The sequence below is a fragment of the Nerophis lumbriciformis genome, linkage group LG03 (genome assembly GCF_033978685.3).
Source record: "Nerophis lumbriciformis linkage group LG03, RoL_Nlum_v2.1, whole genome shotgun sequence".
NCBI lineage: Eukaryota > Metazoa > Chordata > Actinopteri > Syngnathiformes > Syngnathidae > Nerophis > Nerophis lumbriciformis.
Window position 1 is genome coordinate 41,890,726 of NC_084550.2, and position 26,840 is coordinate 41,917,565.

A 26,840-nucleotide genomic window follows, 5' to 3' on the forward strand; every position below is an offset into this window, starting at 1 on the left:
TGATCCGTTTGCATCCCGGGGGAACAAACCTCGCAGCAAGCTGCGACCCCCCCGCCGTGACAGAAAACAGCCCCTCTCGCCCAGAAACACCTACAACTGCTACTTCAAAACAGATAAGGAACTGGCCAAAACAACTCTGTGAGCCGACAAACAGGAGCCCTTAAGACAAAATTAAGAGTTTACCAGCGGACATAAGATACAAGCAAGGAGGTCACGAGAAGACACACTACATGAGAAAATACTAGCTGATTTAAACATGACTATAGATTATGAAAGAACACTTAAAAATATCTCATTCTCACAATTTTTTTAATTTTATATGCATAAGGGGGCTTGGCCTCGGCATGGTCTGGGCGTGCCAAGCAACGCAGAAATCTGGGATCAATTCTAAGTAGATTGCGATGTAACAAAGAAATATGCCTGAAATTTGGTCCTGCAAACACTTTAAAAGATCAGATTTTTTACTTTCGTACGTCGTTGTCTGGATTTAAACATACGTCTATTTTTGGTAGAACATCTATGCAACCCTTGTTACATGAGGGCCCTGGTCTCTGTTCTACACTTTTGGTCCAAACCACAAATTTGTACGCAGCCTCAATGACATTGACACAGAACAGACGATGGACCACGTCCTTCAGGCAATATTTCACCTTTGGGGCTAATATCAGAGCTGTAACGGAGGATTCCTGTGTGAAAGGGAATGCCATAATGCCTGGGACTCAAGCACCCTGTTCTATTTAAAGCAAAAGTTGTTAAAGGGGAACATTATCACAATTTCAGAAGGGTTAAAACCATTAAAAATCAGTTCCCAGTGGCTTATTTTATTTTTCGAAGTTTTTTTCAAAATTTTACCCATCACGCAATATCCCTAAAAAAAAGCTTCAAAGTGACTGATTTTAACCATCGTTTTATACACCCGTCCATTTTCCTGTGACGTCACACAGTGATGCCAATACAAACAAACATGGCGGATAGAACAGCAAGGTATAGCGACATTAGCTCGGATTCAGACTCGGATTTCAGCGGCTTAAGCGATTCAACAGATTACGCATGTATTGAAACGGATGGTTGTAGTGTGGAGGCAGGTAACGAAAACGAAATTGAAGAAGAAACTGAAGCTATTGAGCCATATCGGTTTGAACCGTATGCAAGCGAAACCGACGAAAACGACACGACAGCCAGCGACACGGGAGAAAGCGAGGACGAATTCGGCGATCGCCTTCTAACCAACGATTGGTATGTGTTTGTTTGGCATTAAAGGAAACTAACAACTATGAACTAGGTTTACAGCATATGAAATACATTTGGCAACAACATGCACTTTGAGAGTGCAGACAGCCCATTTCAGGCACGCTAAGAACATATATTTTTCCACGATTTCAGCACTCAGGTTAACCATACCTAAATAGACACAAAATACTGCATTACACAAGACTACCCGAATGTACTCGAATGATTGAAAAAAATAAATGTTTTTAAGCTAAATTATTGGTAAACACAGTTTATGTATGATAATTTACGTAAAACCGCGAGTAATGAATAAAGTTTTCATCAATTAATATATTCTGTAGACATACCCTCATCCGCTCTCTTTTCCTGAAAGCTGATCTGTCCAGTTTTGGAGTTGATGTCAGCATCTGCTTTGAGTGTCGCAGGATATCCACACATTCTTGCCATCTCTGTCGTAGCATAGCTTTCGTCGGTAAAGTGTGCGGAACAAACGACTGACCATTTCGTCGGCTTTCCCCACAGCCTCGTATTTTGAACAAATTTCGTCCAATTTCTTGCCACTTTCGCATCTTTGGGCCACTGGTGCAACTTGAATCCGTCCCTGTTCGTGTTGTTACACCCTCCGACAACACACCGACAAAAGTGAGAAAATGGCGGATTGCTTCCCGATGTGACGTCACGTTGTGACGTCATCGCTCCGAGAGCGAATAATAGAAAGGCGTTTAATTCGCCAAAATTCACCCATTTAGAATTCGGAAATCGGTTAAAAAAATATATGGTCTTTTTTCTACAACATCAAGGTATATATTGAAGCTTACATAGGTCTGGTGATAATGTTCCCCTTTAAGACTCGCTTCAAACAAGTGTTTTATGATGATGTCACACATGGAATTATCTGATAGCAGGATTTTGCTTAGTAGTGCGGAAGCGCACACATTTTCAGTTTACAATGAAGTTAATGGATGTCGAATCTGCCGTACTGGTCTGATGTGGCAGTTTTTTATAACCTTTGTGTGAAAGAGGCTAGAGATAACTTGAATTGCATGGTTGTGGAAGACCACCACAATATCTCCTCCATCTGTAGGACACTGTGAATATAGCTCAAATAGTGGCCTTAACTCCAACAGACAGCTGCTTTAAAACCTTATGGTTCAAAAATCCTATACTATTGTTCACACTTGGCTAATTCCATCAACATGTGTAGCCTTACTGCCATCCACTTGTTGTTCATTTCTACTATTGAGTTCCAGTCAAAATCTATTACACGTAATCTCTGTCTTGCCATAGTTCCTGGCATCTTCCAAGGGTGATGGCGAGCGGGTGCAGTCGGAGCTCGGCAGGCTGCAGTCGGAGAACGAGTGCGTCAAGACGGAGGTGAAGGAGGTGCTCCAGGCCCTGGAGGAGCTGGCGGTCAACTACGACCAGAAGAGCCTCGAGGTGGAGGAGAAGAGCGTGCAGAACAAGCTTTTGGCTGAGGAGCTCGCCAAGAAAATGGTGGGTGAAATACTTTATATTGTTGAGTGACGCCTACACAATGTTCGGTGGTAAATATACCCTATTATATATAGTATTTTTTTTAAAGACTTTTGAATAAGTCTTAGAGGTCCCACAGATCCTGAGTAGTCTTGGGTTCAATCCCAGGCTCGGGATCTTTCTGTGTGGAGTTTGCATGTTCTCCCCGTGACTGCGTGGGTTCCCTCCGGGTACTCCGGCTTCCTCCCACCTCCAAAGACATGCACCTGGGGATAGGTTGATTGGCAACAATAAATTGGCCCTAGTGTGAGAATGTGAGTGTGAATGTTGTCTGTCTATCTGTGTTGGCCATGCGATGAGGTGGCGACTTGTCCAGGGTGTACCCCGCCTTCCGCCCGATTGTAGCTGAGATAGGCTCCAGCGCCCCCCGCGACCCCAAAGGGAATAAGCGGTAGAAAATGGATGGATGGATGGGTCCCACAGATCAGAAGTGGTCCTGGCTAGATTAACGCCCTGGGTGAACTATCCCTTGGCGCGATAACCAGGAAACCGGGGTGGAGACTACCACACACACAGAAAAGCAAGTTGAAATAAGCAACTACAGGTTATAAAAACAAGCCCAAAACACAGCAAACCATGAATTTGACTTTGGGGGAAGAAAACAAGCCCAGAGTCGCTTATAATAGCCGGACATGGGAAGACTCTCTAAAACAGAGTGGGCCTGTGATTAAATAACAAGCGGTGTGATTGACACAGGGTCTTTCACTGCTGTTTAATCTGATCTAGGACCTGGAGAAAGCAGTCTGTTGTATTTACAAGAAGTTAACGATGTATATACTGGACAATTGAAGTCCCTTATGGGGAAAGTCAATTTAGCCCAATATACGGGACGATCAATCAAAGACTAAGTTAAAAGTTAAAGTACCAATGATTGTCGCACACACACTAGGTGTGGTGAAATTTGTCCTCTGCGTTTGACCCATCCCCTTGTTCACTCCCTGGGAGTTGAGGGCAGCAGCGGTGCCATGCTCGGGAATCATTTTTGGTGATTTAACCCCCAATTCCAACCCTTGATGCTGAGTGCCAAGCAGGGAGGTAGTGGGTCCCATTTTTATAGTCTTTGGTATGACTCGCCTGGGGTTTGAACTCACAACCAACCGATATCAGGGCGGACACTCCAACCACTAGGCCACTGAGTAGGTGCATTATTTATATTAGATTATTTATATATCCCTAAATCACGAGTGTCTCAAAGGGCTGCACAAGCCACAAGATCCCACATCAGGGCAAGAAAAAATTCAACCCAATAGGATGACAATGAGAAACCTTGGAGGGGACCGCAGATGTGGGGACCCTTGAAACCTTGAAAATACTTGGATTGTATTGTTGTGTTGTCAAGGTTTTAAAAATGCTTGATTTTTGGGTGAAGTGCTTGTAAATGCTTGGAAATGTTCATTATATTTCTCGGCAGTCTAGGCTAATTATAAAATGGAAAAAAATGCAATATGTTTCCTTAAAAATGAAAGCTACACGCTTGATCTGTTGGCTTTGCACGAGCCCTTACATTAGGTTGTTGTCATGCCAGAGCCGTATATACGAGGACAGTGGTGCATCGGTCCATCATGCCGGGAGGTTGTCGTTTCAATGAACATTGGATGGAAAATGACAAAAACAAACTTTGGATAAAACATGGACCAAATCCACCGGTAGCCTGCTGCAAAGTGAGCAAAAAGGAAACCCAACATGGTTCGAGGTATTTTTTGCTCCAGTATTTTGGTTGTCTACTTAACTTGTCTGACTACCTCAGTTAAAGCAAACAAGTTACATTGTTTGTTACATGGATGGATGAAGTTACATTTTGTCGTTTTGGTTAATTGCATTAAAATGGTTACATTATTGGACTTGTTTGTACTGTGAAGGTCATGTAATGTATAAGTTGTAACATTTTTCACAACTTTGAGCTAATATGAATGATTTTGTAGTTTTTACACAACATCGTTGTATGCATTTCTTGCTTTATTATTTTCGTTGTCTACTTCACTTGTCTGGCTACATCAGTGAAAGTTAACTTGTCTTTTTGTTAATTTCGTACCACAGCTATAAGGCTATATATGCTTAATGAAAGGTGACTGAGGTGTAACTAACAGCATTTTCCTTTAATGTATTATCCTTATATTAATGTGGATCAGTTTTGTTAATAGATGAGTGAAATTGACATTTTGAGGGTGTGTATTTATATCACATTATGCAGTTTACAAGCACAAATACGCTGTGAATCAATCCGTGCTGTTGGATGTCATTGAGTGCTGTAGGTAAGAAAAAGAACAAGAAATTTGGAAAAAAAAAAACACAAATGGAAACACGTTTGCAAACACCAATGACATTGAATAGTCACACTGCTTCATTTTCTATGCCCCATTCAGTTAATGATAACTACTGGTTCAATGTTAGGCTTAGGTTTTAGCAGATTTTCCATATTTTTCCTACAGACAGCATTTGGTGACCTCAAACAACAAGGCTATGGATTGATTCACACTGGTTTTCGCCTTTTGAAGGGTACTGGAAAAATAATCTTGAAAGTCCTTAAAAAGTGCTTGAATTTGGCCATGGAAAAGGTGTACGAACCCTGAGTCAAAGGCGGTATCATGTCTGTGATTAAGAAGTTTTTTTTTTGCCATAAAGCCATAAAAACACAGAATTTTAAACGCAGCCAATTGAGAGACACAATAGGTTTTCTCCATTATGTTTCTCATAAACTGGACCACATACTAATGTTAGAACATAATTAAAATGTACATTTTGCATAATTGGAGTTATTTAACAAAGATCCTCAGTTTTGATGATTGCAGTTGTTAGTATTTAGGCTTTTCTGCCTTCATTCCCACATAATGAGGTTCCTGCTAATGACTTAATTAGTAGATTAGTGGAGAGAAAAGCTCACAATAGAACTGCTTGCTTCGTCTACTTATGACTACATGAGCTTTAGGCAGCAGTTTCTTTAGGATGCTGATAGAAGTCACAAGGGTCGTCTGTCAGCCATTATTCATATCAACTCTCCCTTTTGGACTACTTATTCATGCTCTCTCATGGTTCCTGCAGTGGTGTCCTCGCATCTTTAAGAGGCTGCTTCAGACTCCTGCAATGGCTGAAATGAATTCTGCTTTGTCACTTTTGTCTGCACATTTTTAGCTCATTACATCCAAATACAGTATGTCCATCCAAAGTTACATTGATGTAATGACTTAGACATGCAGTATGTCTCCCTGAACCACTTATTGGGATTGATTTGGATTTGCCTCTTTATTGGGTGAAGATCCATATTAGTAATTTAGGGTGCCACACTTGGTGATATAACTACATACATAACTGCCGGAAGAAACGATCACTCATTAATTACACAATATGTCTTCACTGCTAACCCCCATGCATGTGCAATTGAAAAATACTGCATATAGTATCAGTCAAAAGTCTGGAGATGCTTTCAATTTCAGTCACATTAAAGTGTATCCAAATGTTTAATTGTTTATGTATAATAAAAATGTAATGTTATTATACTGATAAATATACCTACATTTTCAGGGCATTGATTCGATATGAACTGTTCAGATTTTCCTTTGCCTTTCATCCAAGCAGACTTAGGTAGGTATATAGGTAGGTAGGTAGGTCTTTATTGTCATTGCACAGGTACAACGGAACTTTGTTTTCAGCACAAACCCGATTAGACAAACAAACAGTGTACAGGGTTATAGAACAGAACAGTGTACAGGGTTATAGAACAGGAACACTGATGGGTCGCCACAAGGCGCCCCGTAATTGATGGGAAAAAGGTAAACGCTAGGGAAGGATGAGTAAAAACCTCCATAGAAAGCACATATACATATTAAGACATCCATCTCGAGACTTGCCAACAGAGGGCAGGGAGTGGGGGCTACGGTCCCAGGCTGCAGCTCTTCAGGCGCTGCCCATCCGTCCATCACCCCTAAGTGATTTGCGTTAAGGGCGTTGGATGGGGCGTGGGGTATGTGTGTGGCGTATATTTTCGTGGATGCATGTGTTTGTGTAAGCCTGCCACGTGTCTCTGTTCCGCGGCCTTGATGTCGTGCAGTCGCTAGTCCAAAGTCAACAACAACAGGTGTGTAGTCCATGAGAGACAAGAAGGGAGTTTGTTGTGTCTTCGTCGCACTGTCCTTCAGGAGAGTCTCGAAGCCAGGGAAACAATCCAAGTTAGAATGTTTTGTATGCGAGTGAAAATAAAATTAGCTTTAAATTGTCTATGACTGATCCTCAAAATGCATCCTGCAGGGCAGACAGTCCGATGTTACCCAAATCACAAGAGTGTGCACAGTTTTTCCGCATCCTCCAATCATTTGTGGCAACTTTGGGCTACTTTGAAGACTGCCAGCAACTTCCAATTTATCGACAAACCGGAGCAACGCTTACTCCAATGAGCAGATGTCCTGTTGTCATAATTCCCAATAGGTGGATATCTTCACGTCCTCGACTGGAAGGGTCGCCATGCACGCGGCAGAAGCAGGTTCCCCCAAACCCAAGATCTTGTCAATTCCGTTGAAGCCAGTTAAATAGTTCCAATGTTTAGATTTGGAGAGCAGTGCAAAAAGAGGCAATAAGAAAGTTAAGACAAGACAAAGAAGCAAGCAGGAGAGATAAGGGAGAGGGAAGGGGAACGTTCGCCCTCGATAAGTGCCTCGTCTATGGTGCGTGGGGATTATACTCGAAACTGGTTTTCCTGGTTGTTCGATAAGAAAAGAACCGAGTCCTCGGACTCGGATCCCTTTTTGAGAACCGGTACCCGTTATCAAGACCACTATAGTAAAGAAAAAGAGTTGGTTCCTTATTCAAATCCCTCGGAACGAATCCTGTCCCGACCACAAATGCCACGTGTGACATCACAAGAAATGACGTCACGTAGCTCAGTCATTAGGCGCAGATAGCAAAAGCAGGAAAAACAATGGACCGGAAAAAGCGCTCCAAGGTGTAATAAAGTTCAAAACAAAAAGGTATAATCCAATGAATAACTTTACTGAGAGATTTGAGCAGGGTACAAACACATGACAAACACTTTTACGACCAACCGGAAACATAGCAACCATTTACGGCAGCTGTCGCAACGTTCTTAAAGCAACCGCAGCACATACATATATATACGACATATCTCCCTTTTTTAACTTTTGTTTTTCTTTCCTTGTAAACAAAACAAAATCACACTGTATATGTGTTGTCTGTCTAATTATAAATAATGCAGACGAGGCGTGTTGGCTGAGTTCTTGACGTTTACTTTCACGCGTGCTCATAACCTCATTCTTAGCTGCCGGCGTGGCGACATGCAACAACACTTTTTGGGGCTACCGCGCATGCTCGTCACTCCCGTTGCATGCTGGGTAGCGTAGTTGTTATATTCCCTAGCTCATAACATCACATTTTCCCCCCTATAAAGAAATAATGTTAACTCAATAAAGTGTATTTCTTTTTTTTAGCTTTAACTTTTAATTTTTTAGCATTGTAACCACATTTGCAAACAACTTTTGTCTTCATAGAATTTTCTTTCAATAAAGAAATAAAGTGCAACAATGTCAAAGCATCATAACAAACAGTTATGTCAAATAGCAGCAGAAGTGCATTTTTTGGAGAGCTGTATTATTTTAAGTTTTGTGCCCAAGGGACTGATTTTATTTAACACTATATTATTATTTATACACCTATAGTGTTTACGGAGACAGGATGTTTTTGTGTTACTGTATATATTTGTTTTTCTGAAAAATCCCACTTAATATACTTTGGGTTACAACAGTCAATATTTATTTATTTTATTTTATTTTTTTAGGGGGGTAACAGTCCATATTTATTCATTTATTAGATTTTATTTTTTCTTATATAATAAAAGTGAGCTTTTGTTAAACCAAATATTGCGTTTTTTTTTCCATATACAACAACCTATCTGGACTCGATAAGAGAATCGATAAGGAATCGGTTCGATAAGAGGATTCGATAATAGGCTCGAACTCGGTAATTTCTTATCAAACATCATCCCTAATGGTGCGGCGTCCTTTCATCCCTTCCACAGAGATTCAATCATTTTGCCTCTAACAAATAGCACACATGATATAAACCCTTTTTGGGTTTGGGTGCGTTGTTGATCATTGATGCAGCTGAATGGAATGGTAACTAGGGAGACTGTTGCACCGGCAGAGGTCTCACTCCATATGTACCTTAACAACTGTAGTTTTGCACCACAATAGAGAAAAAACGTCCTCGTCTTGGCATATTTTCAGAAGATACATAAGTGGGCACCAAGGCCAGACTAGAGCTGTCCTATCAAAAGTGTAAGCATTAACAGATGAGAGGTAAATGTATTCTAAGACAATCTGGATGAATGAGAATATTTGCAGGCATGTAAACCTGCATATAGTTATAATTATTGGGACCCTACTTTTTGCAGGGAGGCGTCATCCCATATTCTTTTATTGTCAGGCTGTCTGAATAAAGAGAGGGGACTAAAATTGAAGATGAATAATTTATTCTAAATAAAAGGCATCAGTACAAACAATAGCAATGCCAATACTAAAGAGCAAACCGAGCCGTCTGAAGTCCGGGGCATGTGCTTTTGTCCATCTTGCTGCTCTGCCTTGGCGAAGATCAAAACCGAAAGTTAACTTGGCGTATATGTTGGGCACACACATATTCTTGTCCACTCTTACTCTCTGCTCCTGGTACACCCTGACCATACACCATTAAAACTAGAGGGGATAATATGTGTGTGAGTGTACAGATAAGAAACAGGGTGATATTATTTGTATCTTCTTCGAGCAAAACCAAGACCAAGGCTAGTAACTTCTAAGGCATTTCATTTTGCTCAAAGGAGAGAAAATATTCCCCTAATATAACCAAATGTAATACAACTACCGCATTTATTTCAAAAGTACAATTATGATATAATGGTTGACACTAAATTGACCCTAGTGTGTGAATGTTGTCTGTCTATCTGTGTTGGCCCTGAGATGAGGTGGTGACTTGTCCAGGGTGTAACCCGCCTTCCGCCCGAATGCAGCTGAGATAGGCTCCAGCACCCCCCGGTGACCCTGAACGGGACAAGTGGTAGAAAATGGATGGATGGATGGTTAGCTGTGGTTTAAGTTTTTCATTCTTAATGAGTGCCTACATTTAGGCCCAGTTTACACTAAGCCGGTTATCCTTATTGTTATCCTGGATAACAATAAGGTTATCCAGGGTAAATCCCACCGAGCCGTATCCTTGTCCACACACAACAATGCCACCGTTTAAGACCCCCTCCCACACCTTTAAGCCGGCGCAACGCGACCTAATACGCATGCGCAGAAAATGTGCACGTCATAGTCACCTCAAGTGTTGCTTTGTGTGCAAGTTCTTAAATTTAACTTATCGGAACAATATCCAATGTTGTGGTATTTCAAATAACTGGAATCCAGTGTGCTGTGGGGCCCTATTGTAGTGAATCAGACCTGAGACATCATACATTAATCAAATCTTTATTAGACACGTAAACAATGTGATAAAGAACATTTGACATCAATCAAACTAAGGATCTAGATATCTGGTCAGGACACTCCTCACTCTGTTGCCTTCAACTTCATTGTCCATTCCTTTTTGGTGACTTTATATACTCTAGACCTAGACGTTGAGTCTGTGACATACATGGCGGACAATAACTGATACAGTCTGCGTTGCCAGTCCAAATGCATTCGCTGTTTTCCGTAGTTTACCCTCGACAGCCAGGTAATACAAAGCACACGCTACCTGTTTTATCACATCCACGGGAGCCCGCATTCTCGTTGTCTCTCCTTCGACAAATGGACAAAGTTTTTCGCTAAGTAGAATCACAGCTGACCTGGACATTCAAAAGTTCTCTTGCCGTCTGAGAAGTGTTGTATCCCAAATAGCTGCAATCGCTTTCTTTTAAGGTATTCATGTGTGATTTCCACAAGTGTCTGTACATGTAGAAGAAGGAGAAACACGAGCATGTCTGGATGACTCGCCTCCATATTTTCAGTGGTTATCTCCGAGTTACGAAACCGCTATATTATGAAGTTGGCTGTCTGACATCACTTCCTGTGTGGGGCGCGGTCTTTCTGGCGTCACTTCCTCTCCGAACTCACTTTGTGAACAATCAATGAATCCATACAAAGCTAAGAGCCGGAGATTCAAGAAATACACGGCGCACTTACCCGTGTAAAGATTTGTCCGAGGAGGGGAACCTTAAAGGCCTACTGAAATGCGATTTTCTTATTTAAACGGGGATAGCAGGTCCATTCTATGTGTCATACTTGATCATTTCGCGATACTGCCATATTTTTGCTGAAAAGATTTAGTAGAGAATATCGACGATAAAGTTTGCAACTTTTGGTCGCTGATAAAAAAGCCTTGCCTGTACCGGAAGTAGCAGACGAGTAGCGTGACGTCACAGGTTGTGGAGCTCCTCACATCCGCACATTGTTTACAATCATGGCCACCAGCAGCGAGAGCGATTCGGACCGAGAAAGCGACGATTTCCCCATTAATTTGAGCGAGGATGAAAGATTTGCGTCTGCGTATCCAACTCAAAGTCCTCCTGGTAAGAGTCTATGTTGTCCCAGTTCTCCACAGGCCAATGGTAAAGCTTGACTGTCATCTTTCGGGAATGTAAACATTGAAACACCGGCTGTGTTCTTCGGCACAACAGTCAGGGGGTGCATTCTACGGCGGGGGTGCGTTATCCGGCACAACACCTGCCGCAATACACCGCTTCCTACCTACAGCTTTCTTCTTTGCTGTCTCCATTGTTCATTGAACAAATTGCAAAAGATTCACCAACACAGATGTCCAGAATACTGTGGAATTTTGCGATGAAAACAGACGACTTAATAGCTGGCCACCATGCTGTCCCAAATTGTCCTCAACAATCCGTGACGTCACGCGCAGGCGTCATCATACCGAGACGTTTTCAGCAGGATATTTCGCGCAAAATTTAAAATTGCACTTTAGTAAGCTAACCCGGCCATATTGGCATGTGTTGCAACGTTAAGAATTCATCATTGATATATAAACTATCAGACTGCGTGGTCGGTAGTAGTGGGTTTCAGTAGGCCTTTAAACGCTGGTTTAGCGTGGCTGAAACGGGGCTTAGGCTAAATAATTATTCGTTTAAGGGGTTGAACGACTTAGTGTAGACATGGCCTTAGGTTAATAATGGGAGGACTTCTCGAAAATATATGTGGTAACTTGAACTCGATTCAAAATGGCCACCGTATGCCTCACGAATGGTATGTTCCATTTACCTTGGAAGTTGGAACTGGGAATGATCTCACAGCCGAATTGTGAGCGTTCCAATTATGAGGTCAGAAATCAAGATGACCACATACACAAAAGCTGTTCCTGCGCTTGCTTTGTCGGAATTTAAACGACTTGTAGGAAAATATGCAGCCATCAAACATGGTGGACAAAGAGGAACAACGGACGCAATTGCTAGCAATGTAGAACGTATACCATATGGTTTACACTACAGTAGTGTTGCCATATATGAACTCAAACTTAGACTTAAACTTCCTATTATTGTCATTCAAATTTGAACTTTACAGTACAGATAAGCTCGTTGTAGTGCAGGATTAAAGAGCAATAAGGTGCAAATATAAATAATTACATTACTGTACAGATAAATATAATGCACTTTTGCATATGCATCCACGTTTGTGGATGCATGTTATATTATCTTTATATTCCAGCCAGTTAATCTATTTTGGGGGGGAATTGAGGGAATTATTATGGTGCGTTCAAGAGTCTTATGACCTGAGGGAAGAAGCTGTTACAGAACCTGGAGGTTCTGCTACGGAGGCTGCGGAACCTCTTTCTAGAGTCCAGCAGTGAAAACAGTCCTTGGTGGGGGTGGGAGGAGTCTCTACAGATTTTCTGAGCCCTGGTCAGGCAGCGGCTTTTTGCGATCTCCCGGATAGGAGGAAGAGGAGTCCTGATGATCTTTTCCGCCGTCCTTGCCACTCTCTGTAGAGACTTCCAGTCTGAGGCACTGCAGGCTCCAGTCCAGACAGAGATGCAGTTGGTCAGTAGGCTCTCTATAGTGCCTCTGTAGAAACGTCCAAATATACATGGTATATGGCTGACATAATGCACAAAGGGGTTCAAAAAATGGATGCAGTGGCCGCTGGTTAGAGTTTAAACAGGTGAGCGAAACGATTCAACACTTGTTAATAAATCATTTGTTATTTTTCTCTGTGCCTGTGCGTATCCTGAAGGTTTGAACTAAGAGAAGGGTGAGTCACAATGATGAAACCCTAAGCACCTAATAGTCAGGGTGTCAAAAAGTTTTCATATTTGAATAAATTGCGATTCTTATTTGCAACGATTCCTAATTTATTTAAAAAACAAATTGATTTTAAATCTGTCCTGTCCAGCCACTCAGGTAAATCATATAGTTGATGTACAAACTCCGTTTCCATATGAGCTGGGACATTGTGTTAGATGTAAATATAAACGGAATACAATGATTTGCAAATCCTTTTCAACCCATATTCAATTGAATGCACTACAAAGACAAGATATTTGATGTTCAAACTCATAAACTTTATTTATTTTTTTGCAAATAATAATTAACTTATAATTTCATGGCTGAAACACATGACAAAGTAGTTGGGAAAGGGCATGTTCACCACTGTGTTACATGGCCTTTCCTTTTAACAACACTCAGTAAATGTTTGGGAACTGAGGAGACACATTTTTTAAGCTTCTCAGGTGGAATTCTTTCCCATTCTTGCTTGATGTACAGCTTAAGTTGTTCAACAGTCCTGGGGTCTCCGTTGTGGTATTTTAGGCTTCATAATGCCAATGGGAGACAGGTCTGGACTACAGGCAGGCCAGTCTAGTACCCGCACTCTTTTACTATGAAGCCACGTTGATGTAACACGTGGCTTGGCATTGTCTTGCTGAAAAAAGCAGGGGCGTCCATGGTAACGTTGCTTGGATGGCAACATATGTTGCTCCAAAACCTGTATGTACCTTTCAGCATTAATGGTGCCTTCACAGATGTGTAAGTTACCCATGTCTTGGGCACTAATACACCCCCATACCATCACAGATGCTGGCTTTTCAACTTTGCGCCTATAACAATCCGGATGGTTCTTTTCCTCTTTAGTCCGGAGGACACGACGTCCACAGTTTCCAAAAACAATTTGAAATGTGGCCTTGTCAGACCACAGAACACTTTTCCACTTTGTATCAGTCCATCTTAGATGAGCTCAGGCCCAGCGAAGCCGACGGTGTTTCTGGGTGTTGTTGATAAACGGTTTTTGCCTTGCATAGGAGAGTTTTAACTTGCACTTACAGATGTAGCAACCAACTGTAGTTACTGACAGTGGGTTTCTGAAGTGTTCCTGAGCCCATATGGTGATATCTTTTACACACTGATGTCACTTGTTGATGCAGTACAGCCTGAGGGATCGAAGGTCACAGGCTTAGCTGCTTACGTGCAGTGATTTCTCCAGATTCTCTGAACCCTTTGATGATATTACGGACCGTAGATGGTGAAATCCCTAAATTCCTTGCAATAGCTGGTTGAGAAAGGTTTTTCTTAAACTGTTCAACAATTTGCTCACGCATTTGTTGACAAAGTGGTGACCTTCACCCCATCCTTGTTTGTGAATGACTGAGCATTTCATGGAATCTACTTTTATACCCAATCATGGCACCCACCTGTTCCCAATTTGCCTGTTCACCTGTGGGATGTTCCAAATAAGTGTTTGATGAGCATTCCTCAACTTTATCAGTATTTATTGCCACTTTTCCCAACTTCTTTGTCATGTGTTGCTAGCATGAAATTCTAAAGTGAATGTTTATTTGCACAAAAAGAAAATGTTTATCAGTTTGAACATCAAATATGTTGTCTTTGTAGCATATTCAACTGAATATGGGTTGAAAATGATTTGCAAAACATTGTATTCCGTTTATATTTACATCTAACACAATTTCCCAACTCATATGGAAACAGGGGTTGTAGATGATCTATAGCTGCTGTACACATTTACTTTAGAAAAGAGAAATGTGGGATACTTCTCTTGTTGCCTTATTGGTATTTGATTTTAATAAATGTTTGGGTATATTTCAGTGACGGGCCGTGCCTTTCCCACTTAAGCCTTCAGTGATGTCCGACTTAAATGATTACCTCTCAAAATACCATAATTGATGTCACCACATGACCATTGCTTTAGAAATACTATACAGAAACACATTTACTTTGCATTGAATCACCTCAACGGTGTACAAAACGGGTGTCACGTGGGGGGTCGCAGCTCACTGCGGGGCCGTTCTCCCGGGATGCAGAACGGACAACTCCGGACAAAGCGTGAAGGTAGGAGTATGATATACTGTCATAAATCATAGCTTAAACCAAATACAGGAAACAAGCAAAAGGAAAGCGTGCCGTTCGCACAAGAAGCTAAAGAACCACAACTTAGCACTGGAATCATGAATTAGAAAACTTACTAGCTGTGGCATGAACAAACAGACTTACGTGGACCAGGCATGAAGCGAACAATGACGCCAGCACGACTGCCTGGCAAAGGCAAGCTTAAATATTGCCTCTGATTAGTGCTCGCGAAGCAGGTGAGCGGGCGAACACTAATCAGAGTCAGGTAGAAATAATAAGTAACCATGGTAACAGACAAGGGTGCACAAAAACAGGAACTAAGGGAGTCCAAAACTAACAGAACATAACAAAAACATGATCCGGACCACGGATCATGACATCGGGTTATTTTCTCACGCATTTAAAAATCAATAAACCCGCATCAGCAATTAAAAGATATCTTATGTGGTACTGTCAAAATTCAAATTGCAGAAAACATATTAAACGTGAAAAAATAAAAAAATATAATATTTGAACTCACAATTTTTAGCACCCATTCGACGCCGTATAAGCCAGTGGTACCGCTCATAGTCGGTTGATTCGAGTGCAAGTGACGGGCATTTCCCCATTTCATCGCCGGGATAGCTAAGCTATCTTCCGGCGTTGGCTGACATGGTCTCACAAGATGTAGTTTCTCTTTAAATATCCTTCTTGCAAATATATATCTGCCACCTAATCAACCTTTTTTTCTCCTTCTTTGTGGGTTAAAAAAGTGAGTATCGGTGATTTCTCTGCTAGCCCGGTTTGGCTACGGCGCAACACTTCGTGCTTTAGTGAATTGAAATTGCGACTGGATACTTACTTTGGAATGACAAGTAATTATCCAATCACAGTCTCGTTAAAGGCCCACTGAAACCCACTACTACCGACCACGCAGTCTGATAGTTTGTATATCAATGATAAAATCTTAACATTGCAACACATGCCAATACGGCCGGGTTAGCTTACTAAAGTGCAATTTTAAATTTCGCGCAAAATATCCTGCTGAAAACGTCTCGGTATGATGACGCCTGCGCGTGACATCACAGATTGTAGAGGACATTTTGGGACAGCATGGTGGCCAGCTATTAAATCGTCTGTTTTCATCGCAAAATTCCACAGTATTCTGGACATCTGTGTTAGTGAATCTTTTGCAATTTGTTCATTGAACAATGGAGACCGCAAAGAAGAAAGCTGTAGGTGGGAAGCGGTGTACTGCGGCAGGTGTTGTGCCGGATAACGCACCCCCGCCGTAGAATGCACCCCCTGACCGTTGTGCCGGATATCACAGCCGGTGTTTCATTGTTTACATTCCCGAAAGATGACAGTCAAGCTTTACCATTGGCCTGTGGAGAACTGGGACAACATAGACTCTTACCAGGAGGACTTTGAGTTGGATACGCAGACGCGGTACTGTGAGTACGCATGCAGCTGCGGCTTCCAAACATTTGATCGCTTGCCCGTACGTGCGTGCCGCTATGTGCATGTCACGTACGTAACTCTGGGGACTTTGGGGAAATATATGTGCTGTATGAACTTTGGGGAGGTGAACGGTACTTTGGGCTGTGGGATTGAGTGTGTTGTGCAGTTGTTTGAGTTGTATTGGCGGGTTATATGGACGGGTGGGGGGAGGTGTTTGTTATGCGGGATTAATTTGTGGCACATTAAATATAAGCCTGGTTGTGTTGTGGCTAATAGAGTATGTATATATGTCTTGTTTTTATTTACTGTTTTAGTCATTCCCAGCTGAATATCAGGTCCCACCCGCCTCTCACAGCATCTTCCCTATCTGAATCGCTCCCACTGCCCTCTAGTCCTTCACTCTCACTTTCCTCATCCACAAATCTTTCATCCTCGCTCAAATTAATGGGGAAATCGTCGCTTTCTCGGTCCGAATCGCTCTCGCTGCTGGTGGCCATGATTGTAAACAATGTGCGGATGTGAGGAGCTCCACAACCTGTGACGTCACGCGCATATTGTCTGCTACTTCCGGTACAGGCAAGGCTTTTTTATCAGCGACCAAAAGTTGCGAACTTTATCGTCGATGTTCTCTACTAAATCCTTTCAGCAAAAATATGGCAATATCGCGAAATGATCAAGTATGACACATAGAATGAACCTGCTATCCCCGTTTATATAAGAAAATCACATTTCAGTAGGCCTTTAACATCAGGCTACCCAGATAGGCTACTGTCAACAACTGATCTGATTGGCTATCGCAACTGCCTATCAACTGTATGTGTCCTCAAATTCATCCGCTAGCGGTCCTGGGTCTGGCTCTGCTCATCTGCATTGCACCGCCGCAGCTTAAACCAGTGAGTATCCAATCACAGGACGCGTACATTTCCCGTTCAACGTGAGAAGGCCTTACTGACAACAACTCGTGATTTTATTGGCTATCGCAATTATCTATCAACTGTATGTGCCCGTTCACTGACAGTGCACAGACATTGTTGATTCTGAAGGCCTCGGGCAGATTTGGTACAGCATGGCAACAAAAGCTAGCTGAATTCTGATTGTATACAAACTAAAACTAAAAACAACAGCACTGGAAGGAGCATAATATGACATGAAGAGAATATGAATACTTTTAGATATTTAGGGAAAGTAAATAAAAAATTACTTTTATCTTTAATTATGATCATGATTTCTGGTTATGTTCGCCCGGCAGAGAAGACCTTACTGGCCCTGACGGCACACCACAGGTATCCTTTCATTAAAACAAAACCAGTTTTCTTTTAAGTAATTAAAAAAAATGATCAGAGCTGTTTTATCTATTTTATGGAGAAATGTAGTTAATCATAGAACTGGCACCCAATGTTCTTAAAAAAAGTATCTATTTTGGAATCGAGAATCATTTTGAATTGGGAATCGATTCTGAATGGAATCATTACGCCCAAGAATCAAATTAATTGTGTCTACTAACCGTGACATAAAGCATCTTTAAAGGGGAACATTATCACAATTTCAGAAGGGTTAAAACCATTAAAAATCAGTTCCCAGTGGCTTATTTTATTTTTCGAAGTTTTTTTCAAAATTTTACCCATCACGCAATATCCCTAAAAAAAGTTTCAAAGTGCCTGATTTTAACCATCGTTATATACACCTGTCCATTTTCCTGTGACGTCACACAGTGATACCAACACAAACAAACATGGCGCATAGAACAGCAAGGTATAGCGACATTAGCTCGGATTCAGACTCGGATTTCAGCGGCTTAAGCGATTCAACAGATTAGGCATGTATTGAAACGGATGGTTGTAGTGTGGAGGCAGGTAGCGAAAACGAAATTGAAGAAGAAACTGAAGCTATTGAGCCATATCGGTTTGAACCGTATGCAAGCAAAACCGACGAAAACGACACGACAGCCAGCGACACGGGAGAAAGCGAGGATAAATTCGGAAATCGCCTTCTAACCAACGATTGGTATGTGTTTGTTTGGCATTAAAGGAAACTAACAACTATGAACTAGGTTTACAGCATATGAAATACATTTTGCAACAACATGCACTTTGAGAGTGCAGACAGCCCAATTTTCATCAATTAATATATTCTGTAGACATACCCTCATTTGCTCTCTTTTCCTGAAAGCTGATTTGTCCAGTTTTGGAGTTGATGTCAGCAGGCCAGGGAAGCTAGGGTCGATATTCTTCTCTTGATCATTTTCGGTGGCATAAGGGACGATGTGAGCCAAGACATCCAGGGGGTTTAGCTCGCTCGTCTGCGGGAACAAACTGCCGCCATTGCTTGCCGTGCTACCGAGGTCTTTTGTCCCTGAATTGCTCACACACTCCGGCAGATTCAATGGGGGTCTGGCGGCAGATTTCTTTGACTTTATCGTTGGAAATGCATCTGCTTTGAGTGTCGCAGGATATCCACACATTCTTGCCATCTCTGTCGTAGCATAGCTTTCGTCGGTAAAGTGCATACTTGCCAACCCTCCCGGATTTTCCGGGAGACTCCCGAAATTCAGCGCCTCTCCCGAAAATCTCCCGGGACAAATTTTCTCCCAAAAATCTCCCGAAATTCAGGCGAACCCACAATATTAACAGCATACCTGCCCAATCACGTTATAACTGTAGAATGATGGAGGGCGAGTTCTTGGTTTCTTATGTGGGTTTATTGTTAGGCAGTTTCATTAACGTCCTCCCAGCGCGGTAACAACACACAACAGCAGTCACGTTTTTGTATACCGTAAAGCAGTTCGTCTGCCGTAAACAGCAATGTTGTGACACTCTTAAACAGGACAATACTGCCATCTAGTGCATTTGATGAAAGCACTTTTGTGCGTGCCACACAGCAATGCATCTTCAGAGAGGTCTTCATCTTCAGCATGGTTTGAAAAATAGTGACAGAGAATAGAACAAGGATGGACAATTCAACCCTTAACTCAACAATGAGTAGATGAGTGTTATGTGTGTGTATATGTGTAAATAAATGAACACTGAAATTCAAGTATTTATTTTATATATTTATATATATATATATATGTATATGTATAATAATATAATAATATATATATATATATATATATATATATATATATATATATATATATATGTATATGTATAATAATATATATATATATATATATATATAATAAAAATATATATATATATAATAAAATATATATATATATATATATATATATATGTATAATAAAAAAATAAAAAAATAAAAAAAATATATATATATATATATAATAAAAATATATATATATATATAATAAAATATATATATATATATATATATATATATATATATATATATGTATATATATATATATATATATAGCTAGAATTCACTGAACGTCAAGTATTTCTTATATATATAAATATATATATATATATATATATAAATATATATATATATATATATATATGAAATACTGGACTTGGTGAATTCTAGCTGTAAATATACCCCTCCCCTTTTAGCCACGCCCCCGTCCCACCCCGACCACGCCCACCCCCTCCCCCCACCTCCCGAAATCGGAGGTCTCAAGGTTGGCAAGTATGGTAAAGTGTGCAGAACAAACGTCCAATTTCTTGCCACTTTCGCATCTTTTGGGCCACTAGTACAACTTGAATCCGTCCCTGTTCGTGTTGTTACACCCTCCGACAACACACCGACGAGGCATGATGTCTCCAAGGTACGGAAAACAGTCGAAAAAACGGAAAATAACAGAGCTGATTTGACTGTTTGAGAAAATGGCGGATTGCTTCCCGATGTGCTCCGAGAGCGAATATTAGAAAGGCGTTTAATTCGCCAAAATTCACCCATTTAGAGTTCGGAAATCGGTTAAAAAAATATATGGTGTTTTTTCTGCAACATCAAGGTATATATTGACGCTTACATAGGTCTGGTGATAATGTTCCCCTTTAACACTTTGATTCAACCAAATGCAGTCTCCTATAGTCGCCGGGTGCATGGCATAGCCGTACATTGTGGCCTATTAAGGTTTCAAATAAGATGCACTCAATTAGTGTTTACTCTAGTTTAGTCCAATGTAGGGTTGTACGGTATACCGGTACTAGTTTAGTATAGCGGTACTAATGAATAAAAACGGTACTATACTCTGTTTGAAAAGTACCGGTTCCCGGGCCTCACGTCGTGACATTGCTGGTTTTACGAGTAGAGGAGCATGTTCGGCAGCGCACAATCACAGAGTACTTACAAGCAGACACAGTGTGTAGACAGAAAAGGGAGAATGGATGCATGTTGGCTTAAAAAGTAAAGATAGTGGCGAACGTCCATTCGCAGTCGGCAGTGTTTTAGCTACTTCTAAATCACTAATCCTGATCTCCATGGCGACAAATAAAGTATGTTTCTTACAAGTAATATTATCATTGCAGGACGAGGAATAGCTAAACATGCTTCACTACACACCATAGGAGGATACAATAGCTAACCGCTAACAGCAAGCTAGAAACCTGAATGTAAACAAATGCCATGGATGCATCTACACCTGACATCCACTGTAATGATACCAAGTACAATAGCAAATCTAGTCGATACTACTATAATTACATCGATATTTTTTATAGTCAAAAAAAATGTTTCCTTTTTTTTTTAAATGTATATTATGTTTATAAACTCAGGAAATATGTCCCTGGACACATGAGGACTTTGAATATGACCAATGTATGACCCTGTAACTACTTGGTATCGGATCGATACCTAAATGTGTGGTATCATCCAAAACTAATGTAAAGTATCAAACAACAGAAGAATAAGTGATTATTACATTTTAACAGAAGTGTAGATAGAACATGATGAAACAGAAAATATGGATGGAATGGAAGAATGGATTAATAATCAATTTTTACAGCTTGTCCCTCATAATTTTGACAAAATAGTAGAATAATAAATGACACAATATGTTACTGCATACGTCAGCAGACTAATTAGGAGCCTTTGCTTGTTTACTTACTACTAAAAGACAAGTTGTCTAGTATGTTCACTATTTTATTTAAGGACTAAATTGCAATAATAAACACATGTTTAATGTACCCTAAGATTTATTGTTAAAATAAAGCCAATAATACAATTTTTTGTGGTCCCCCTTATTTAAAAAAGTACTGAAAAGTACGGAAAAGTATCGAAATACATTTTGGTACCGGTACTAAAAAAATTGGTGTCGGGACATTAGTCCAATGTAAGGCTGATAGATAATTACTCACAGTGGAATAATGCAAATGGACACATGTGACATTGATTGGGGTCTCCACTTGGTTGTCACCTCAGCTGACTTCATCTTGTTCTCACGGGGAGTCTCCTGCTGCAGGAGGGCCGGTCATCACTCACTGTCACTGGCGCTCATCTGCACCACCAAGCAGCTTCTTCTCAACCGTGCAGCCATTTAAGTCCTTCTGCAAACCGTGACCAAGCAGCATCATTCTCCCAATCCCGTATCGTCGTCTATTCATCTCACATAACCCAGAATGTCCTTTTTTTCCCCGTCTTCTTACAAACCCTGTTTCCATATGAGTTGGGAAATTGTGTTAGATGTAAATATAAACGGAATACAATGATTTGCAAATCATTTTCAACCCATATTCAGTTGAATATGCTACAAAGACAACATATTTGATGTTCAAACTGATAACCCTTTTTTTTTTTTTGCAAATAATCATTAACTTTAGAATTTGATGCCAGCAACACGTGACAAAAAAGTTGGGAAAGGTGGCAATAAATACTGATAAAGTTGAGGAATGCTTATCAAACACTTATTTGGAACATCCCACAGGTGAACAGGCAAATTGGGAACAGGTGGGTGCCATGATTGGGTATAAAAGTAGATTCCATGAAATGCTCAGTCATTCACAAACAAGGATGGGGTGAAGGTCACCACTTTGTCAACAAATGCGTGAGCAAATTGTTGAACAGTTTAAGAAAAACCTTTCTCAACCAGCTATTGCAAGGAATTTAGGGATTTCACCATCTACGGTCCGTAATATCATCAAAGGGTTCAGAGAATCTGGAGAAATCACTGCACGTAAGCAGCTAAGCCTGTGACCTTTGATCCCTCAGGCTGTACTGCATCAACAAGTGACATCAGTGTGTAAAGGATATCACCACATGGGCTCAGGAACACTTCAGAAACCCACTGTCAGTAACTACAGTTGGTCACTACATATGTAAGTGCAAGTTAAAACTCTCCTATGCAAGGCGAAAACCGTTTATCAACAACACCCAGAAACGCAGTCGGCTTCGCTGGGCCTGAGCTCATCTAAGATGGACTGATACAAAGTGGAAAAGTGTTCTGTGGTCTGACGAGTCCACATTTCAAATTGTTTTTGGAAACTGTGGACGTCGAGTCCTCCGGACCAAAGAGGAAAAGAACCATCCGGATTGTTTTAGGCGCAAATTTGAAAAGCCAGCATCTGTGATGGTATGGGGGTGTATTAGTGCCCAAGACACGGGTAACTTACACATCTGTGAAGGCGCCATTAATGCTAAAAGGTACATACAGGTTTTGGAGCAACATGTGTTGCCATTCAAGCAACGTTACCATGGACGCCCCTGCTTATTTCAGCAAGACAATGCCAAGCCACGTGTTACATCAACGTGGCTTCATAGTAAAAGAGTGCGGGTACTAGACTGGCCTGCCTGTAGTCCAGACCTGTCTCCCATTGAAAATGTGTGGCGCATTATGAAGCCTAAAATACCACAACGGAGATCCCCGGACTGTTGAACAACTTAAGCTGTACATCAAGCAAGAATGGGAAAGAATTCCACCTGAGAAGCTTAAAAAATGTGTCTCCTCAGTTTCCTTTATTCCCACAGTACTGAGTGTTGTTAAAAGGAAAGGCCATGTAACACATTGGTGAACATGCCCTTTCCCAAATACTTTGGTTCGTGTTGCAGCCATGAAATTCTAAGTTAGTTATTATTTGCAAAAAAAAATCAAGTTTATGATTTTGAACATCAAATATGTTGTGTTTGTAGTGCATTCAATTGAATATGGGTTGAAAAGGATTTGCAAATCATTGTATTCCGTTTATATTTACATCTAACACAATTTCCCAACTCATATGGAAACGGGGTTTGTAAAATGGACTTCAGTTAATTTTTGACTTGCGCTGTTGTGACAAAGAGAGAATTAATTACATGTAAAATGAAGGTGGACTAAATGATGCCGCGAGGCAAGGCTGGTTAATAGGGCTGCAGATTAATCATCTTTGGGAGCATCAACTGTGCCGGAATAATCTTTTAGCGCATCAATCCTGCTATCATTAATGCTTGGCTTGAGATGAAATGGTGCACCATCGATAAAGGGAAGTAAATTGGCCACACTGAGCCAATAAACACATTTTTCATCATGTTTATGTTGATGAAAAAAAAGCCTCGTTTTTTTTAGGTCAAATAATTTGTTTTACTAGTAAATTAAATGTAATTTTCTCCCAAAGGTATTTTAAGCAGCCCAGATTTTTAATTATGGAAGTAAAGCAAGGCTATTATTAGCCGCTTATCTTCTCTACAAAATGAAATGCGTGAAGTACAAGCTGGCAGCATCGCTTACGTTGTGCTCTAGCTCTAGTTTCATTGATTTGTCATTACGTGGCCGTAACCCTTTAGCAGCTTGGGTTTCTGGGATGAGACAGAGTTTCAAATGTGTTGCACAAGCAAGCGCTCCACGCTTTATCCTTTTTCCACTCCGAGATCTTCCAAAATTGGTTCAACAGAGCCATAAGTTTAAAACGGGGTGTCCTCACGCTGGCTCGCCTTGAGATATTCCTTTAATAACACCAAAGTTGATCTATTGCGCACATGCCCTTTGTGACTGGTGTTGTAGATAACTGGTCTTGTCCTACTCGTCCGGACCTGAGGACGACCTGGTGATGTGAATGGACCAAAGATGACGTCGGTGAGGACTCGTTGAACAAAAGGCTTTCATTTGATCAAAGGTGCTGCAGCAAACCTGGTGGAGATGGTAGCCAAATGAAAATCTATCTTCCTCGGTTAGGGGAACTTCTCCTTATATACAAACCCCGTTTCCATATGAGTTGGGAAATTGTGTTAGATGTAAATATAAACGGAATACAATGATTTGTTCAACCCATATTAAGTTGAATATGCTACAAAGACAACATATTTGATGTTCAAACTGATAAACATTTTTTTTTTTTTGCAAATGATCATTAACTTTAGAATTTGATGCCAGCAACAGGTGACAAAGAAGTTGGGAAAGGTGGCAACAAATACTGATAAAGTTGAGGAATGCTCATCAAACACTTATTTGGAACATCCCACAGGTGTGCAGGCTAATTGGGAACAGGTGGGTGCCATGATTGGGTATAAAAACAGCTCCCCAAATAATGCTCAGTCTTTCACAAGAAAGGATGGGGCGAGGTACACCCCTTTGTCCACAACTGCGTGAGCAAATAGTCAAACAATTTAAGAACAACGTTTCTCAAAGCGCAATTGCAAGGAATTTAGGGATTTCAACATCTACGGTCCGTAATATAATCAAAAGGTTCAGAGAATCTGGAGAAATCACTGCACGTAAGCGGCATGGCCGGAAACCAACATTGAATGACCGTGACCTTCGATCCCTCAGACGGCACTGTATCAAAAACCGACATCAATCTCTAAAGGATATCACCACATGGTCTCAGGAACACTTCAGAAAACCACTGTCACTAAATACAGTTTTTCGCTACATCTGTAAGTGCAAGTTAAAGCTCTACTATGCAAAGCGAAAGCCATTTATCAACAACATCCAGAAACGCCGCCGGCTTCTCTGGGCCCGAGACCATCTGAGATGGACTCATGCAAAGTAGAAAAGTGTTCTGTGGTCTGACGAGTCCACATTTCAAATTGTTTTTGGAAATATTCGACATCGTGTCATCCGGACCAAAGGGGAAGCGAACCATCCAGACTGTTTTCAACGCTAAGTTCAAAAGCCAGCATCTGTGATGGTATGGGGGTGCATTAGTGCCCAAGGCATGGGTAACTTACACATCTGTGAAGGCACCATTAATGCTGAAAGGTATATACAGGTTTTGGAACAACATATGCTGCCATCTAAGCGCCGTCTTTTTCATGGACGCCCCTGCTTATTTCAGCAAGACAATGCCAAGCCACATTCAGCACGTGTTACAGCAGCGTGGCTTCGTAATAAAAGAGTGCGGGTACTTTCCTCTCCCGTCTGCAGTCCAGACCTGTCTCCCATCGAAAATGTGTGGCGCATTATGAAGCGTAAAATAGGACAGCTGAGACCCCGGACTGTTGAACGACTGAAGCTCTACATAAAACAAGAATGGGAAAGAATTCCTCTTTCAAAGCTTCAACAATTAGTTTCCTCAGTTCCCAATCTTTTATTGAGTGTTGTTAAAAGAAAAGGTGATGTAACACAGTGGTGAACATGCCCTTTCCCAACTATTTTGGCACGTGTTGCAGCCATGAAATTCTAAGTTAATTATTATTTGCAAAAATAAAAAATAAAGTTTAAGAGTTTGAACATCAAATATCTTGTCTTTGTAGTGCATTCAATTGAATATGGGTTGAAAAGGATTTGCAAATCATTGTATTCCGTTTATATTTACATCTAACACAATTTCCCAACTCATATGGAAACGGGGTTTGTACCTTCAAGACAGTCTCATACTCCGTGTGTTGTCACTCTGACCAATTGAGTCGAGTGATCTCCGACCCCTGATCTCTACTCCTATACTCCTATCGGTGGAGGCTTTTAAAAGATGTCGCTAATGTGTTTATACTTCCTCATAAAATCCATACACTGCATTCCTTTAAGTTCCACAATGCCCTGGGGGCAAGAGCAGCAATCTCTGGATGAGCTGTGATTGACATCTGGACCTGAAACTATCTAAAGGCATCTTCCCTTAGTGCAGTGGTTCTTAACCTGGGTTCGATCGAACCCTAGGGGTTCGGTGAGTCGGCCTCAGGGGTTCGGCGGAGTTCAAGACACACCCGACTCATCATGTAAATAAAAACTTCTCCCTATCGGCGTAATACAGATACGGCAACAGCAGAAGTCAGACTGATTTGCAGGTGTGTAATTTGTTGTGAGTTTATGCACTGTGTTGGTTTTGTTCTTTGAACAAGGTGATGTTCATGCACGGTTCATTTTATGCACCGGTAAAAAAACATGGTAACACTTTAGTATGGGGAACATATTCACCATTAATTAGTTGCTTATTAACATGCAAATTAGTAACATATTGGCTCTTAACTAGTCATTATTAAGTACTTA

General features: G+C 40.9%; 1 protein-coding gene across 1 annotated transcript in view; it reads left to right on the forward strand.

Annotated features, from left to right (window-relative positions):
* Positions 1-26,840, forward strand: part of kif5ab (kinesin family member 5A, b) — a 459,246-nt gene that overhangs the window by 235,269 nt on the left and 197,137 nt on the right. Inside the window, exon 14 of the mRNA XM_061937764.2 lies at positions 2,518-2,724. Within this exon, the coding sequence (XP_061793748.2) occupies positions 2,518-2,724 (207 nt within the window). The remainder of the gene's footprint in view (positions 1-2,517; positions 2,725-26,840) is intronic.